General features: G+C 49.7%; 3 protein-coding genes and 1 long non-coding RNA gene across 5 annotated transcripts; all 4 read right to left on the bottom strand.

Moving 5' to 3' along the window:
• Positions 1-2910: 2910 nt before the first annotated feature.
• Positions 2911-3840, bottom strand: LOC136530536 (uncharacterized). Its single transcript, XR_010777801.1, has 3 exons — positions 3325-3840; positions 3046-3258; positions 2911-2984 (listed from the first exon to the last, which is right to left on the bottom strand). It is a non-coding gene; the product is annotated as an uncharacterized lncRNA (long non-coding RNA).
• Positions 3841-7921: 4081 nt separating this feature from the next.
• LOC136530539 (uncharacterized) lies at positions 7922-10148 on the bottom strand. The gene is made up of 7 exons (XM_066523271.1): positions 10017-10148; positions 9733-9925; positions 9426-9641; positions 9164-9337; positions 8711-9088; positions 8386-8634; positions 7922-8304 (listed from the first exon to the last, which is right to left on the bottom strand). Exons 2-7 carry the CDS (start codon positions 9817-9819, stop codon positions 8053-8055), a joined length of 1356 nt encoding a protein of 451 aa, XP_066379368.1. The 5' UTR covers positions 9820-9925; positions 10017-10148; the 3' UTR covers positions 7922-8052.
• Positions 10149-10238: 90 nt separating this feature from the next.
• Positions 10239-12271, bottom strand: LOC136530538 (uncharacterized). 2 transcript variants are annotated; one of them, XM_066523270.1, is made up of 4 exons: positions 11638-12271; positions 11444-11552; positions 10509-11358; positions 10239-10424 (listed from the first exon to the last, which is right to left on the bottom strand). In XM_066523270.1, the coding sequence occupies exons 1-4, from the start codon at positions 12261-12263 to the stop codon at positions 10288-10290; spliced, it is 1722 nt and encodes a 573-aa protein (XP_066379367.1). In that variant the 5' UTR covers positions 12264-12271; the 3' UTR covers positions 10239-10287. The 2 variants fall into 2 exon arrangements, with proteins under 2 accessions (XP_066379367.1, XP_066379365.1); XM_066523268.1 differs by having other exon boundaries at positions 10239-11358.
• A 2661-nt stretch (positions 12272-14932) lies between these two features.
• On the bottom strand, positions 14933-15562 carry LOC136530537 (uncharacterized; the record flags this gene model as incomplete). The annotated part of the gene is made up of 1 exon (XM_066523267.1): positions 14933-15562. A coding segment is annotated over one exon (630 nt), but the record flags the coding sequence as incomplete, so codon positions are not given.
• Between the last annotated feature and the right edge of the window lie 1557 nt (positions 15563-17119).

Genomic DNA, 17119 nt, shown 5'->3' with positions numbered 1-17119 from the left:
GCAAGTGATGGCTGATTTTGTCACTCAGCATTGTAATACAGTGGACTCTCTGGGGGTTGCTCCCTGGACACTTTTCTTCGATGGGTCCACATGTGGTGAAGGAGTAGGTATCGGCATTGTGTTAATTTCACCTCAAGGAAGGAAGTATGAGTTTTCATTGCCGATTGTTGCTACAGCGACAAACAATCAAGCTGAATACCAAGCCTTGATAAAAGGGTTAGAATTGCTGAAGGAGATACGTGCCGATGTTGTTGAAATCTTTAGTGATTCTATGCTAGTTATAAATCAATTGGCTGGAATTTATGAATGCCAAAGTGAAGCTTTGATTTCGTATTATGAAAGATGTTTGCAATTGTTGAAAGGATTTAGAGGTTTTTGTCTTGAACATATCTCTCGATTGCATAATGAGGAAGCTAATCGACTAGCTCAGCATGCTTCAGGGTATCAGCCTATTCAGGAAGTGCTAACATCGGCAGTTGATACCGATGACTGGAGGAAAGAGATTGTCGATTATTTAAATGATCCATATAGAAAGGTTGAGAGACGTATAAGGTTCCAAGCTACCAAATATGTGCTCCTCGATGATGAATTATATTATCGAACTATAGATGGAGTTTTACTTAGATGTGTTAGCAATGATGAATCGAAAAGCTTGATGGGTGAAATTCATGAAGGAGTATGTGGGGCACATCAATCGGCTTTCAAGATGAAATGGATGATCAGAAGGAATGGGTACTATTGGCTGACTATTCTTGAAGATTGTTTTAAATATTTTAAAGGATGCCAGGGGTGTCAAAAGTTTGGTAATATTCAAAGAGCGCCTGCATCGGCTATGAACCCTATAATCAAACCGTGGCCGTTCCGGGGATGGGCTATTGATCTCATTGGTCAGATTTATCCGCCATCGAGTAAAGGACATAAATTTATTCTGGTTGCTACCGATTATTTCACAAAGTGGGTTGAGGCAATTCCTTTAAAAAAGACTATCACTACCGATCAGGGCACTATGTTTACATCAGGAGAATTTGATGAGTTTGCTGTAGGTATGGGAATTAAAATTTTAAATTCTTCTCCATATTATGCTCAAGCTAATGGTCAAGCTGAGGCTTCTAACAAAGGGATCATCAAACTCATTAAGCGCAAAATTGAAGAAAATCCTAGGAGGTGGCATACAGTATTAAATGAAGCCTTGTGGTCATATCGGATGTCATGTCATGGTGCAACCAAAGTAACGCCTTATCAGTTAGTATATGGACACGATGCAGTATTGCCTTGGGAAATTAAAGTTGGCTCTAGACGAATACGTTCTCAAAATCAGCTGACAGCCGATGATTATAATACTCTTATGAAGGATGAGTTGGAAGATGTGGCGGGTCATCGGTTAAGGGCTTTAGTTAGTATCGAAGAAAATAAGAAAAGAGTAGCTAGATGGTATGACAAGAAGGTGAAAGTAAAGGAGTTTGCCGATGGAGATCTGGTCTGGAAATTGATTTTACCGATTGGGACTAAAAGTTCAAAGTTTGGAAAATGGTCTCCTAATTGGGAAGGTCCATATCGGATAAATCAGTCTGTTCCTGGTAATGCATATATTTTAGAAACCCTCGAAGGGGTTGTGTTTCCCAGAGCGTTAAATGGAAAATATTTAAAGAAATATTACCCTAGTATCTGGATAGATGCATAAAAGTATAAGTGCCGATAACAGTACTATCGGCTAGAATTATGCAAGGATGTCAATGTCTCATAAAGTGCCGATACAATAAATAAGATTACAAGTTCAACAAGGATTGGATAGCTAATATCGCACGCAGGCGAATCTGGTCGGCTTCCTCCATTTCTTTGATATCATCATCGGCAGCACCCTCCACAGGCTTGAGTTTTTTCTTCATGGCTAAAGCTTTGCGAGCCTGGATATCTCTTTCTTGCTGAAGGGCTTTGACGGCATTGGGTAGCTGGCTTTCTTCTTGTTGAGCATGAGTTAAGGCTGCATCGACTTCTTTCAATTCAGCCAATAGAGCTATCTTCCTTGCTGATAAATCCAAGATTTTCTGTTTGAGTGCAGCACCCGAAGTCTGCAAGTTGACGATGCCCTTGTGCTTCTCATCAGCAATTTGTTTCAGTTGTAGCATCTCTTCTTTGAGTTGAGCTTGAGCTGCTCTATCGGCAATGCGCTGAGCAGCCCGTTGATATTGCAGTTGGCGACTTTCTAAATGAGCTGCTGGGAAGAGTACTTCTTCAACATCGGCAGGGACCTGGCCATGAATTGTTTTGAAAATTGCCTTTACGGGGTCCGAGTCATCTACCAGTTGGGCGGTACCTTGCTGTAGCAAGTTCAGGAGGGTTTCCAACTTGGATTTAGTCTCTGCCGATATTGTTCCCAGTGCAAGGGAAGAACTTGTCTCCTCTCCATCATCGTCAGAAATGTCAATGGCAAAGGAAAATAGGCTGTTCGGGGAATCTTGTTCCTGAGAGAGAGAAAAGGAGATCAGTTAAGGGTAAGTATGAGTATTGTAAATCAGCTAGGTTGATCGGTTTACCTGTTTCAAGGCAATTTCCTGTGCTTGACTGGAGGAAGCAACCTGGAGTATGTCGTGTGGGGGATCGGCTGAGCTTGCCGATGGGATATCCTCTGTGACTTCATCGGTGGTGGGCTCTTGAGGTATGATGACCAATGACATTGGGGCAGATGTAGGGATCGGCATAGACCTTTGTCGTTTTGGCTGTGCTTCAGTATCTGTTAAAGCTTTGCGCTTTGCTTGGGCATCGGCAACGATTGGCTGGGGGGCATCGACACTTGTTGGCTTGTGAAGCTTGGACATCTGGTACGTTTGCCGATGTACCCAATTGTTGCTGCAAAACAAGTGTAAGATATGATATTTAACAGATAAAATGTAAAGTCAAGAAGCTACCTCTGAAGGTTCATCGAAAGAAGTGGTGCTTGATATCGGCGGAATTGCCGATGACGATCCAGTAGCAGCTCTTACCCCCTGATGATTAAGGTTAATACAGTTTGTGATCGGCATAAGTAAAAATAAACAAGGTTGTTACCTTGAATGCTTTGACCAAGGTTGTAGCAGCAGCCGATGGAGTAGCCCTGGATGTAGCCAATTTGGACTTGGAAGTGATGGTCTTGGTACGAATCTTCTGGTGGGTCAAAGCGGCTAAGGTGGGAGCGTTGTAGCCGATCGGCGATGTTGGGGAAACAGGCCGAAGATTGAAGGGTTTCCCACTTTTGCTCACCGATGGTGCTGGGTTGTTAACCTGTTACAAGAGAATCAGTTACTGATATATGAAGGGAAAAGCAGAAGGGAGTTAAAAGAAACTTACCGCGTCGTCAGGGATGGCATATTCAGGGTCGATCATGTGCCGATATGTGTGAGCAGAAGTTGCGAACAGTTGTTCTTTCCACTCTCGCCACCATTGCTTATATGACTCGGTGATGAAAGATATTGGTGTCCAGGTGGATATATCAACATCTGTAGTATCGGCATCGGGGGAGAGTTGTACTACCTTGTTCCAATCTGTTCCGCAGGTGATTGTTTCCCTGGGTTTGATCACATCGGCAAAGCAGAGTTTGATTGGCAGTTGCCCAAAAGCCAATTGGCGGGATACTGCCGATGGGTTGTAAAATTCATACGTAATGTTGGTGTTTTTCCCGCTGCCGAATGTGTTTACTGGAATTGCCCTGGGAGTGATGATAGCCATCATGAGCTCATTATCTTGATTCAGAGTGTCATCGGCAAAGTTGAAAAGAAGGGGGAATCTGTTTTCTTCGTCAATATAAGGCACCCAGGCCCTATGATCACGAGAAAGACCATTGTAGAAGCTTTGAAAGAATCTGCCGATTTGGTCTTCGTTGGCTTCTGTTCCAGGAAGGACAATTATGGCTTCACCAAAATTGAGGGGTGAGCGTGTTGCCGATTCATCATCCCCAAGCACATAGTCTTCAGCAATTTCTCGTGGGAATTGTTGAGCAAAAAAGTCCCATTGCAAACGTTTGTGCATATGGGCATTCAGCCACATGTTGATAAACCACCACGGGCCTCCCAGGTTGCCGATGGGTTCGCCAAGCAAAAGTTTCTGAGACACTTGATGAAGAAGATGATAAGTGGAGCTCAGAAGGTATCGGCCAAGAGGAAACCTTACGCCATTAGCCAAAAGTTCAGCTGCAGGGAGGAAGGCGTTGGTTGGTCCTACTGATCGACCACAGAAGATAAATTTTTCTAACCACATATTCAGGAATGTGGCATGTTCCCTCTGGTTAAGTGTCCCGGTCTTCTGGTATTCTTGAATGTATCCTGTCCAACCGCCGATGTTGCGGGTATTCACCCTATATTCAGACTTTCTACCATAGATGGAGCCTTCATCGGCAGTTGAGATGTCCAAGCCAGTAAGCATGTGGATATCGGCAAGGGTAGGAGTAGCTGGGCCATGTCCAAACATAAAAGTGTTGGTCGTGTCTGACCAGAAATAAGCAGCTGCAATTATCATTGATTCATTTTTCTGCATATCGGCAATAGATAGCCTAATGCATTGGTCTAACCTTCGTTCTGCCCAGTATACTTGCATCGATCTATTAACCCTCAAGTACCAATCTTTCCACCCTTTGGTGGTTTTGGGCCAAGATCGGAATGTGTCTTTCCACAAATTCAGAGAGAAATTTTGGGCTCTAAAGGGGATTCTGTTAACCTCTGCATTGATCAGATCGGTTGGATCTGGGTTGCCCATTGGTCCAAGGCATTGGACGTGCGGCTGATCGGTTGGGATAACTAATTTGTTGCGCAGTTCCTAAGGTTATAGAATCCAGAGAACAGAAGAAAGGAAAAATCACCAACTGAATGAATTTGCAAAAAGATCAAAGTAAAAGGTAATGGAAGTGGAGCGAACCGCGGGGACGTCGAAGTTGATGGCCATTGTCTTGAGGAAGGTGGAGGTACGAGCCGGAGACTTGAAGTTAGCGCCGGAGAAGGGTTCTTGTTGGTTGAGGTCGCGCAGTTGTTCGTCGGAGTCGCCGCCGGAGAGAGAGAATGCCAAGGATTGGAGGCTGAAGGTAGAAAATGAGGGTTCCGGAGAAATCTATTTATAAGCCGCCCGGAATAAGGGTATTTTGGACTTATCTCTATGTCGCGCGCATATAGGTCAAGGCGGTTCAGATGGATATGGTAACTGTTCGCGCGATAATCAGGGGATTGTACAGATGAGTTGATGACAAGTAATCATGACTTGGAAGGGATATCGATACAGGATATTTTAATTCTGAAAATGGCAGCATTATCATGTTAAGATCTTGCCGATGGGTTATTGTTTCGGTATCTTAACCATAATCAAGGCAAGAGTGGTTGGCGATTGTGCGATATTTACTGAAGTGCGTGAATCAAGATTAGATTTGATTGGATTTGATAACAAATCAAGTTTTGGCTTGGAGAATGAGTTACGGTAATCGGGCAAAGGCAAGCGTTATCTGGAGTAAATTTCGGAGCATTAATGGTTTTATACTCCGAAATTGGGGGGCATGTGTTGACACCGTTTTTTTTGTACGTGATAATGATCGGAGTGGACTAATCGGCGAGGGGAAGGTTACTGTGTACTTTGATAGCCGATGAAAGCCAGCTTGTAAAGATGGTTGCCGATAGCTGGTGATGGTCAATGGAAAGGTTGGTTTAGACTCGGGCGTTGCCGATGAGGTTGGAGGTGTTATTGTCGATGCCGATGAAGGGAGGTTTGAAGACTACTGCCGATGCAACAGTGAGTATGACGATGAAGGAAGGCTTGAAGATTACTGCCGATGCAGCAGTGAGTATGCCGATGAAGGAAGACTTGAAGACTACTACCGATGAAACAGGGGATATGCCGATGGGAAGGAAGATGGCGAGATTTTCATCGTAATTAAGGCGGACAGGGAAATAGATAGGAGTTGATTTCCTTTTCTATATTTGTTAGAGTATGGTTCATGTAAGAGTCACGTGTTTCCTTAGATATGGGCTTGGTGTCCTAGTTGTGTTCGGTTGTGTCTCTTTAGATCAGGGTATAAATATGGAGTGAGGGGCAATGTAAGAAAAGATAGATCAATCAATATCAAAACCAATTTTTACTCCTATTTGCATCTACTTACTTTTCGGCGACTTCGTCAATTTGCATATTTTTCCTTTTTTACGAGTTCTCATTGATTCGGCGAGCTGCATCGTTTCAGTGCGACCTTCGGCGATTCTCGAGTTCCGCGTGAGCACCTCTTGGCCGTGACTTCCGGGCGTATCGCTGTTGTCAGGACCAAAGTGTTCGTATCTTCATCCTTGTCGATTAGCAGGTCAAATCGACTGGCACGCTTTGGATATCGATTCGGGTATTAGCCCTTTGTGTTTGCAGATCCACTTTTGCATCAACAGTGTGTCATCTAGATCCATCAACTTTTTAACTGCATTTTTAGGTCTATTAACTTTTGGTGGTGTGTCATCTAGGTCCATCAACTTTCAAACTATATTTTTGGGTCCATTAACTTTTGGTGATGTGTCATCCAGGTCCATCAACTTTTAAATTGTATTTTTAGGTCCATACAATTTTTAACTGGTTCACCGTAGGTTCATGCCCCTTTGTTTAGCGAATAGATCTGACATGGCTGGCCAAAAAAGCAGCAACCGTGGAGTACATGACGAGATCACCATCCAGAGATAATCTTCAATACGAAGAACCTGATGGGATCACCATCTAGGGTTTCTCGAGCGGCGGCTCGATGAGGAATAAACTCCACAATAAAATCCAGTCTAATCTACCCGGTACAAGGCCGAAGGCCACAGGTATAGGCACGCAGACCACCTAATCCAAACAAAACTCGGACTCCACCAGCCCAACTAGGACCGATTGATCCTGAGTCTCTGATTCGACTAACATGCACGGCACGTCCAAACACAACCACCAATTTGACCCACGTAGGCACTAAAAGCTAGATAATAGATAAGAGATTGTGTGTCACAACTGGATAGGAAACTAATGCATGAAAATAATAAAAATACTACGGCAAGGATGCAAATCAAGTTGGAAAAATTCCATTGATGATCTCCACCTCTTTAGAATTAATACTGATGTATTTTGTTGGCTTTATTTTCTTCTCCTTTCCACGTAATAATAAGGCACCTCTATAAAATATCTTTGATGACAGTCCAATAGTTATAAATTTCTCCATATCCACAATATACACTACAAGAAAACGCCTCTTTGCCGACTGCTTGCCCCGGTCGGCAAAGGCATAAACCCAGTCGGCAAAGGCTTTGCCGACCGCAAAGCCACGTGGCAGTCGGCAAAGAGCAGTCGGCAAAGCCTGGGTCGGCAAAGGCGGATTTGCCGACTGCCACGTGGCACACAGTCGGCAAATCCTTTGCCAACTGCCACGCCAGCAGTCGGCATAGCCACGTGGCGCCGTCAGCCCTGACGGCAGGCTTTGCCGACTGCTGGTTCCTCGGCAGTCGGCAAAGAATTTTTTTTTCAAAAATTGTTTGCCGACTGGCCGCCAGCTCGGCAGTCGGCAAAGAAAGAAAATATTTTTTTTTTGAAATGTTCTTTGCCGACTGCTTTCGGAGTTGCAGTCGGCAAAGATTTGACCTCTTTGCCGACTGCCTCCCATTGCAGTCGGCAAAGACTCTGTCCTGGGGTTTTTTTGCCCAGCTTTGCCGACTGTAAACAGTCGGCAAAGCTGGAATTTTTTTTTTGCTTTTGTTTTCTGTTTTCTCGCATCAAAACCCTGCAAAATCACAAATTATAATCCAATTTCACCAGAAGCACCGGTAGCACCATTTATATCACAATTTCATCACATTTGTCGCCAACATCACCACATATATCACAATAACGCACAACATCACATATATCTCACATATATGTCACAATAACAACCACACAAGTGCATTACAACCATCACATGAAGTCCAACACGTCGAACACCACAAGTCGACGTCCATCACACGAAGTTCAACATAACAAGTCTAGGTCCATAACGAAGAAAAGAAATACATGACAACAACTTCGACGATACGGTGGATACATGATAACAGAATCGACAAGTACCTAGCTCGTCGCGCCGTCCCCGGTCTCGTCGTCCGCTCCGCCCCCAGAGCCCCCAGGGTTTGCCCACGGAAACCCCCTTGGACCAAACTGAGGCGCCTGCGCGTACTGCCACCCTCCGCGCACCGGCGGCCACGAGTACGTCGGAGGAGGGCCACGCGGAGGTGGATACGGTGGATAGGGTGCAGGTGGTGGATACGACATCATCTGATGGCCGGGACCTCCAGGAGACGGGTTCGAACCCGCCGACTGTACCTGCACAAGTTAAACGCCAAGTGATGTCATTAGTATCTGCAGCATGGACGCACAAGTTAAAGCAAGAGTCAATATACTCACCGGGGTCCCTCCAGGAGCGACAGGAGCAGGCACAGGAAAAAACTCTGGAGGAGGAGGCGGTGGAGCGAACATTGGAAGAGGAGGCGGTGTAGACGCCCCGGGCGTCTGCATGGACTGGAAGAAGCTGGCCATGTTCTGCATCTGAGTGTTGTAGTGCTGCTGCAGGCTTTGCTGGTAAGCCATCTGTTGCGCCATCATCTGCGCGTGCAACGTGGCGATCCTCTCCTCCATCTTGGCCTCCATCTGGGCCTGCAATATTACATCCGCAGTGTTGATTGTATGTACAGGTGCGAAACGAGTGAACGACGAACGAAACGGCACTTACCTGTGACGCTGACTGCCGCCGGGGCGCTACGGGGATGTCGCTGGAGCTCGTGGGCGTGGATCGAACCTGGGTCAGCGTAGGAACCTGGGACGGGTCGAGGGCGCTGTGGGCCATGTAGTAGCGGCCGTGCTGCTTCCCTGGTCCCAACCTCTGCAGGAGGTCTGTGTCCAGGGGCTCGGCGGTGGGGTCGAACGTCTCCCCGTAGCGCTGGCGAGCCGCGACGGTGTACTCGGTGGCCTTCTCGTAGGCGGTGGGGTTGGTGTACGCATCGGGCCCGTCCTCCGGGTTGTAGACGTTGTTCGGATCCGTCGCCTTGCCCTTGTGAGAGAGGAGGTACGCGGTGTACTCGTTGATTTCCTGCCCACCGTGCGTCTGCGTCTGCATTGAAAACACAAACATGGTTACAAGTATTGACAATTGAGCGCAAGGATTAAGACATGAACGGACGCATACCCATCTTGTCGCGAACTGGGGGAGGGGCTGATTCCCTTGGTGGTGTGACACCCCTCGCATCTGCGCGCGGCGGCCCTGACGGTCGGCGCGCCTCGCGTACGCCTCATCCGTGCGCCACATGCGCACAATCTCCGTCCAGCATTCCCTGTGGTTGTCGCACCACGACGGACACACCTGCATGACATCAAGTATTTGACATGCGAGAAGATTAGTGTAATGTTTCACTGAAGGAATCTGAACGAATGTTGTCATACTTAATTACCTGCTCGTATTGCGCTTGGGTGAGGTCGGCCTCCCTCGAGTTCATTCTCTGGCGGATTTGGGGCTTCTTGATGTTCTCTCCAAGCACGTTGGCGTGGAAGTCGCGGATGGCCTGTATGCGCGCCTCATGGTACAGGTCCTTGAGACGATCTTTGCAGACCGCCTCCTGCACTCGCGCCGCCTGGGCCGCTTTACCCTCCTCGCACGTGAAGAAGTCCTGCACACAGACACATCATGTAGCATTTCCTTTTTGCAAGAAGTCCGACGAATGCGTACTATTTAGCAATGCGGTGCGATGAAAGACTCACCCAAAACTCCCTCTTTATCTTTGCCGCGATGGTCTCGCCACCCTCCTCGACGAGGTAGAAGTGGGACCACTTGGTGGGCACCTTCATCTCGCCGTTGACGTTGACAAGGCCAGGGTAGTACTCCTTAATCAGGAGGCCCTGGATGCCATTGATATGGCGTGCTTGACCTGCTCCACTCACAATCTTCCAGGAACTGCACGAGTCATTAAGAACAATTGTTAGTCTTCAGTTCGATTTTTGACATGTCATATGAACAAGTAGTGAAATCAATAATGGTTACTTACGTCTGGCCCACGGGTGTGATCACCGGGCGCTGGTGGAATTGCGGCCGCACCCTAGGAAGCTGCGTGGGCCCGCGCGAGTACACCTTGGCCACGCCTGACGAAGTCGAAGCCGTCTCGCCTGGTGTAGGCGCGTCGTCGCCGTCGTCGTCGTCATCGTCGTCGTCGTCGTCGCCGCCGCTGCTCGTCGTCACGCGACGTCGTCCCCCCTTGCGAGGACGAGAACGGCAGCCTCCTGGTCGCCTGGCGACGTCCGCTGGGGGGCTGGGACCCCCTACTGGACGACCCGCGCACCAACACCTCCTCCTCCTCCTCGTCGTCGTCGGCGGTCTCCTGCGGGGGGACCTGGTACGCCGAGCGTACTGCTCGATGCGGCCGCTGCCGCCGTCCGCCTGGCATTTTGCCGAGTGCCTGCAATGACAAAGAACAAAACTGTTAGCATAAATAAATGACAAGTACTTGTAAAGGAACATAATAATAACAATATAGTATTACATGGCCTCGTAATTATCTCCGCGAACGGCAATATCTCGGGCGTGGAGTCGTCATCTCTATCACTATCGTCGTCATCGCTATCAATATTGTCGAGCTCCCTTAAGTCATCACTGTCATCATCATCCTCATCGTCTCCATAGTCATCATCATGTACCTCCTCCTGGACAACTCCATCGCGCTGCATCTGCCATCGCTCAAGCATTCTTAAGTCCCTGGCATCCTGCACCTCCTCACCCTCGTCCTCATCGATTTCGTTGTCTACTTCCATGCCCATGAGCGAACCAATGTCGATCTCCAAGGTACCTTCTAGCCCCTCAGGTTGATAGAACTCATCGGTGCTTGGGTCAAAGTTGTAATCGTCGTCGTTTGGGAGAGGCGCTTTGCCGCGCGGCGACACCAAATGCACAAGGCTCCACCCCGCAAGCTTCTCGTCTTTTTGGCACGCCCATGGGAGGTAATAAACTTGCGTGGCGTCTCGGTTGGCCACAATGTAGACATCGTCTCCTTTATAGCTGGAGTCCTGTCGAATCTCGACTTGACCTATCGTAAGGTCTTTCCTCGTGATATCAGGATCGAACCAATGGCATTTGAATACCACCGGCGCTAAAGTCCCGGCACCCTTAAAGTTGAGCTCGTATATCTCTTCGACTATGCCGTAGTAGTCCTTCCCATCCGTGCCGGGCGTACGAACTCCGCAGCACATGGTTTTTAGGTTGGGTCGACTCTCCTCGTAGCTTCTCGTGCGAAAGCGATAGCCATTCACATCATAAACGGTGAATGACTTCACCCTACGGGAGAAGCCACGGCCCACCTGTTTCAATTCATCGCTCATTTCTGCATCCGTTCGGGCCTGCAAGGGTAGGAGATCGTTACATAACTCGCTCCGGGGAGCAAAGTGGAATCACAAAGTCGGAAAGAGGTTAGTTGGTTGGTACCTTTGTACAGAACCAGGAGATGAAATCGGGCACACCGTGTCTAAGAAGATTGTCTTCTTCTTGCTCGGTAGGAGCCCTATTGCCTCTCCAGTATTGACTAATAAATTCCCTGAAAGAAGGAAGAAACTAGAGGGTCAGACCATGATAGATGGAGGATAGTGACGGCGTAGGTAACAAGCTCATTGAGAACTTACTTCTGATAAGGAATCACTTCATCAAGGTTGATCAACAATGTGAACATGATAGTCTGCCACTCCTGATGGTTCAACTGCTTGTTGGTACCTGCGCTTCCACTCCCGAGATCCCCTTGGAAAAGGCTGAGTATCGATGAGTTCTCGTCAGCGTTGTAACGAGGGGTTGGATTGTGCATGCTGGGAAGCTTCTCAGTATAGTACGCCTGTGTGAAGGTCGACACCTCCTCTAGAACGGAGGCCTCTCCCACGGAAGCCTCAATCTTGGCTTTATTTCTACAATTTTTCCGAAGAAGCTTTAGACACCTCTCGATTGGATAGCACCAACGGGCCTGCACGGGACCCCCCAACCGTGCCTCGCGCGGTAGGTGCAAGATCAGATGCTGCATGGACAGAAAGAAGCCGGGTGGAAATATCATCTCCAACTTGCAGAGCAACAGAGGTGCAGCCTTCTCCAGTTCAACACAAACATCCCGAGACAACTCCTTGGCACAAAGCTGGCGGAAGAAGAAGCTCAACTCTGCCAGGACGCGCCACACATGCTCTGGGAGGTATCCCCGGGTCATCGCAGGAAGGATCCGCTCAATCCATATGTGGAAGTCATGGCTCTTCATCCCTAAGACTTTCATAGTCTGCAAGTTCACACCCCTGCTCAGATTCGCCGCATACCCATCAGGGGAACTTTAACGTCTTGATCCACTGCAGAACTTCCTTCCTATCTGCCCTTTTCAGGATGTAATCGGCCGGCCCCCTTTTCCATTTCCTGCCGGGCGCAGGGGTCTTCATCACCAGGTTTGGTCTATCACAGATCATCTCCAGGTCCAGTCTAGCCTTGACGTTGTCCTTCGACTTTTTGCCAACGTCCATGAGTGTTGCCCAGAGTGCCTCGGCCACATTCTTTTCTGTGTGCATTACATCGATGTTGTGTGGAAGAAGAAGGTCCTTGAAGTAGGGGAGCCTAGTCAAGCCCGATATATGAGTCCACATGTGGTCCCGAGCATATCCCTTAAACCCACCTGTTTCCTCAGGTTCGAGAGCCTGTATGTCGGCAAGGACGGCGGCAGGGCTCTTAACCTGCGGAATGGGGCCGGTGACTTGAACGCCTTTCGTGAAGTGCTTTACATCTAGCCTGAATTCATGGTTCTCAGGCAGGAATTGGCGATGCTTGTCGAAAGAAGAAAACTTGCCGCCCTTGGCCAGCCAGGTGAACATCACATCTGCCTTGCATGTCGGGCAAGGGAACTTCCCGTGAACACACCACCCGCTGAATAAGCCATACGCCAGGAAGTCATGCATTGAATACTAGGTACCACACATGCATTCTGAAGTTCCTCTTCGTAGCCCGGTCGTACGTGAGTACCCCCTCTTCCCAAGCAAGTTCCAATTCATCCCACACCGGCTGCATGAACACACCCATATTGTCGCCCGGGTGTCCAGGTATTATCAGCGTCAAGAGCACGTTCTTAGGTTCAAACATGACGCCGGGGGGGAGATTGAGGGGGATCACAAACACAGGGCCAGCAAGTGTACGGGGCCGCCATCATTCCAAACTGGGTTGAACCCATCTGTTGCCAGCGCTACGCGTACATTCCGAGCCTCCATAGCCTTGACAGGATTCATGTTATCGAAGTGCTTCCATGCATCACCGTCCGCCGGGTGTACCATCTTGTCAGGATGGTATCTTTTGCCATTCTTGTGCCACGTCATCTGTTTCGCGGACTCCTCCATCATATACAGCCGTTGCAGCCTCGGTAGGAAAGGAAGGTGCCGTACGACCTTCTCGGGGACCTTAGACTATTTCATGCTGCCATCAGAGCCTTCTACCAACACGAACCTAGAGGCATCGCACTTCGGACAGGTTTTTGCTTCCTCGAGGTCTCCCCTGAACAGGACGCACCCCTTCGGACAAGCATGGATCCCCTCATACGGCATCTTAAGTGCACGAAGGAGCTTCTGTGTAGCGTAGGTGTTCGTCGGCAGGACATGATCTGCCGGAAGCAGTCCCCCAACAATGCTCAACACGAGATCGAAGCCGTCTCGACTAATGCCCAGCTGCGACTTCAACCCTATCAGGCGTGAGACGGCATCCAGTTGCGTAAGCTTTGTCTTCTCGTGAAGGGGCTTCTGTGCCGACTCCATCATGTCGTAGAAGGCCTTCGCGGTTTCCTCCGGATCTTCCTCCACATCCATTCCTTCGCCAAACCGTGCTTCGTGGAAGTCTGCCATCATGTCTGCCATCCCGGCATCGCCATCATACTCCTCGAGGACGGGTCGCACCACCTCGTCCCTAATAGGATGGTATTCACCATGGTGGCGCCAATGGGTATAGTTTGGAACGAACCCGTGCTTGAACAGATCTCTCAACACCTGAGCCTTTACTTTCTTCTTCTTGTTCCTGCACTCGCTGCAGGGACACGGCATCCGAATCGACCCTTTAGCAGCTGGGCCAAATGCATGCTCCAGGAACTCAGTCGTCCCCCTGATCCATTCGTGGCTCTTACTTGCGAAGCCCGAGTACATCCACTCACGGTCACCCATGCTCTGTCATGCGGCAATGTTAACATGTGATAAAACCAGCAAGTGCATCTACAACGCGCTCCTACCATCTAATAGGTGAAGGATAGGTCCTAATCCCACCCGAGCATGCGCAGACGAGGTTAGCTTCCATGCTCCGCTCCCGTCCGAGACGGAATTTCGGCAGCACCTCCCCGCTGTTCTCCCGATACACGTCCCGGCGGGGAGAGTGTGTATCCAGAGAACAACGGGGAGGTCCTGCCAAAACTCCGACTCGGACGGGAGCGGAACATGGGAGCTAACCTCGTCTGCGCATCCTCGGGCTGTCCAAATAATGTGGACAATCCGAAACGGATACGGTTATACATATGCGAAGAACGCATACTTCCAACCGTATCCATTTCGGACGGGAGACGCCTAACTGGGTAACGCGACCTACGACTACATGTGGCGGAAAGAGGGGTCATACCGCAGGTGCCGGTGAAGAAAGGCTAGCGGGGCAGTGCCGAGTCGTGCTCCTCCGGCTAGCCTCCAATGGGAGCCCTCCTGAAAAAGAAAAACAATTAGTGAGAACGAAAAATTTCGGCAGCACCTCCCCTGTACGGGAAGGTTACCAAACCTGCAAGAAAAGATGGCACGATGGCCGACAAACACATATACATGTCAGGCACGATGGCCGACAACCACAAATGTATTTCCAATCCATGCAGAAGAATATAAGCAGGTATTAACAAAGTAAACTACTACTACTAGTAGTACTACTACCTCGTCGTCATGGACGGCGTCACCGGCGCGTGGAGCAGAGGCGCGCGCGAGGACGGAGAGGTGAGGCGAGGACGGCGCGGCGAGCGAGGACGGCGAGGCAGGACGGCGCGGCGAGGACGGCGACGCAGGGCCAGCGGACGGCGAACGGCGCGCGGACGGCGGACGGCGGACGGAGCGGGGACACGCCGGATCGGGCGGGCAGCGACGGCGCCGGGCGGGTCGGGGCGAGGCCGCGGCCGCGGCCGCTGCGGGCCAACGCCGGAGCTGCACGCGGCGGCGCGCCTGGCCGGGGCCGGATCGGGCGGGCTCGGCTCGTGAGGTCCTGGGCGGGGCGGCCGGCCCGGGAGGGGCCCAGCGCGGGGGGGCCAGCGTGGGGGGACGCGCCGGGGGTGGCCCCGCGGGGGGGGGGGAGCGCGGGAGGGGGGGCGCCGCCGGGGATGGCCGCGGCCGGGAGGGACCAGCGCGGGGAGGGCGCCGCGCCGCCTGGGAGGGGCGCGCGGCCGCCGGGGAGGCCGCGCGCCGGGGGAGGAGGAGGAGGGATCCGCCGGCGCGGGAAGAGGGGAGGGGGGCGGGGGAGGGGAGGGGGAGGGCGCGGGGGGGGGGATGCGCCGGCGGCCGGCCGGGCGACGGCGTCGACGGCGGGGGCAGCCTGGGTGGCGGCGGCGGGCGAGTGGGTTATTTGGGGCAGGCGGGCGGGATTTTGGGGAGGGGGGAGGGCGGGCCGAGCGGATAAGGCGACGTTTTTCTTTTTTTTTTATTTTTTTCCCTTTGCCGACTGCTAGCATGTGACGCAGTCAGCAAAGGTCTATTATTTTTTTTTCAAAAAATTATTTTTTTTAATTTTTTTTAAAAATACTTTGCCGACTGCTCTGCTCCCTGGCAGTCGGCAAAGGTTATTTTTGATTTTTTTCTCAGAAATTCTTTGCCGACTGCCATCCTCCCTGGCAGTCGGCAAAGGCTCTTTGCCAACTGCCACTGATGGCAGTCGGCAAAGAATTAATTTTTTTTTTCGATTTTCGATCCCAGTTTTTTGTGTTGCCTTGCTACAGTAAGTACATGATATATTCCAAGTTTGGGGTCATTTTGATTTATTTTGCTATATTCCATTGATTTTTTCTGTTTCTTTGATTTTTTCCGGTAGCTCCAGATTTGAACTGCAGGTACATGAAATAATGGAATCCGGCGATTCAGAAAATGATATTCATGATGTTTGGAGCATGTTGAGGCCGTGTGCGGGGCCTCGCGTGAAATTTCGACCGTGTTGGTGTCGGAACACGCCGAGCCACGCGCGTGAAAAGTGTTTTTAAATTTTATAAAATCGAAACGGAGTCCGAAAATGACGAGATGTCCAGGTTTTAGCCACCCGACGTCGCCACTTGCTCGAAACTTTCTCAAATTTTTACCACAGCCTCCGCATGCGATGACAAGACACGTCGTCAAGTTTCGTCATTTTCGGACTCCGTTTCGATTTTATAAAATTTAAAAACACTTTTCACGCGCGTGGCTCGGCGTGTTCCGACACCAACACGGTCGAAATTTCACGCGAGGCCCCGCACACGGCCTCAACATGCTCCAAACATCATGAATATCATTTTCTGAATGGCCGGATTCCATTATTTCATGTACCTGCAGTTCAAATCTGGAGCTGCCGGAAAAAATCAAAGAAACAGAAAAAATCTACGGAATATAGCAAAATAAATCAAAATGATCCCAAACTTGGAATTTATCATGTACTTACTGTATCAAGGCAACACAAAAAACTGGGATCGAAAATAAAAAAAAATAAAAATTCTTTGCCGACTGCCAGGGAGGATGGCAGTTGGCAAAGCCTGCGCCTTTGGCGACTGCTGACGGAGTGGCAGTCGGCAAAGGTGACGGTGTGGATGGCGTCAACCATGGCCTGCCTTTGCCGACTGCAATTCTTTGCCAACTGCCTGGCAGTCGGCAAAGCCAGGCAGTCGGCAAATCCTGCTTTGCCGACTGCAGGAAATTCCAGTTGGCAAAGGGACCTCTTTGCCGAGTGTCGAAAAAAAACAGTTGGCAAAGAAAATTGCAGTCGGCAAAGAGCCAGTTTCCTGTAGTGATATTTATCCTTAAAAATAATAGTCCCAAATTTAATACCAGAGGATATTAACGAATTACCAGCTACTACATTTAAATTATTGCTAGACAAGTCTCCATGAACATCTTGAGTAGCTATAGACTC

Source organism: Miscanthus floridulus, unplaced genomic scaffold (genome assembly GCF_019320115.1).
Source record: "Miscanthus floridulus cultivar M001 unplaced genomic scaffold, ASM1932011v1 fs_153_1_2, whole genome shotgun sequence".
NCBI classification, from domain to species: domain Eukaryota; kingdom Viridiplantae; phylum Streptophyta; class Magnoliopsida; order Poales; family Poaceae; genus Miscanthus; species Miscanthus floridulus.
Note: the sequence above shows the minus strand (reverse complement) of the source record. Positions and strands in the feature narration are given on the sequence as shown.

Bases quoted from the DNA above. Each gene is read 5' to 3' on its own strand.
- LOC136530539 (XM_066523271.1), bottom strand. From the start codon at position 9,819: ATGAAGGTGCCCACCAAGTGGTCCCACTTCTACCTCGTCGAGGAGGGT. The intron at 9,338-9,425 runs GTAATTAAGTAT...GATGTCATGCAG, and splicing joins CCCAAGCGCAATACGAGCAG to GTGTGTCCGTCGTGGTGCGA. The intron at 8,305-8,385 runs GTGAGTATATTG...TAACTTGTGCAG, and splicing joins TCGCTCCTGGAGGGACCCCG to GTACAGTCGGCGGGTTCGAA.
- LOC136530538 (XM_066523268.1), bottom strand. From the start codon at position 12,263: ATGAAAGTCTTAGGGATGAAGAGCCATGACTTCCACATATGGATTGAG. The intron at 11,553-11,637 runs GTAAGTTCTCAA...TCCTTCTTTCAG, and splicing joins GAAGTGATTCCTTATCAGAA to GGAATTTATTAGTCAATACT. The intron at 11,359-11,443 runs GTACCAACCAAC...CTACCCTTGCAG, and splicing joins TCTCCTGGTTCTGTACAAAG to GCCCGAACGGATGCAGAAAT.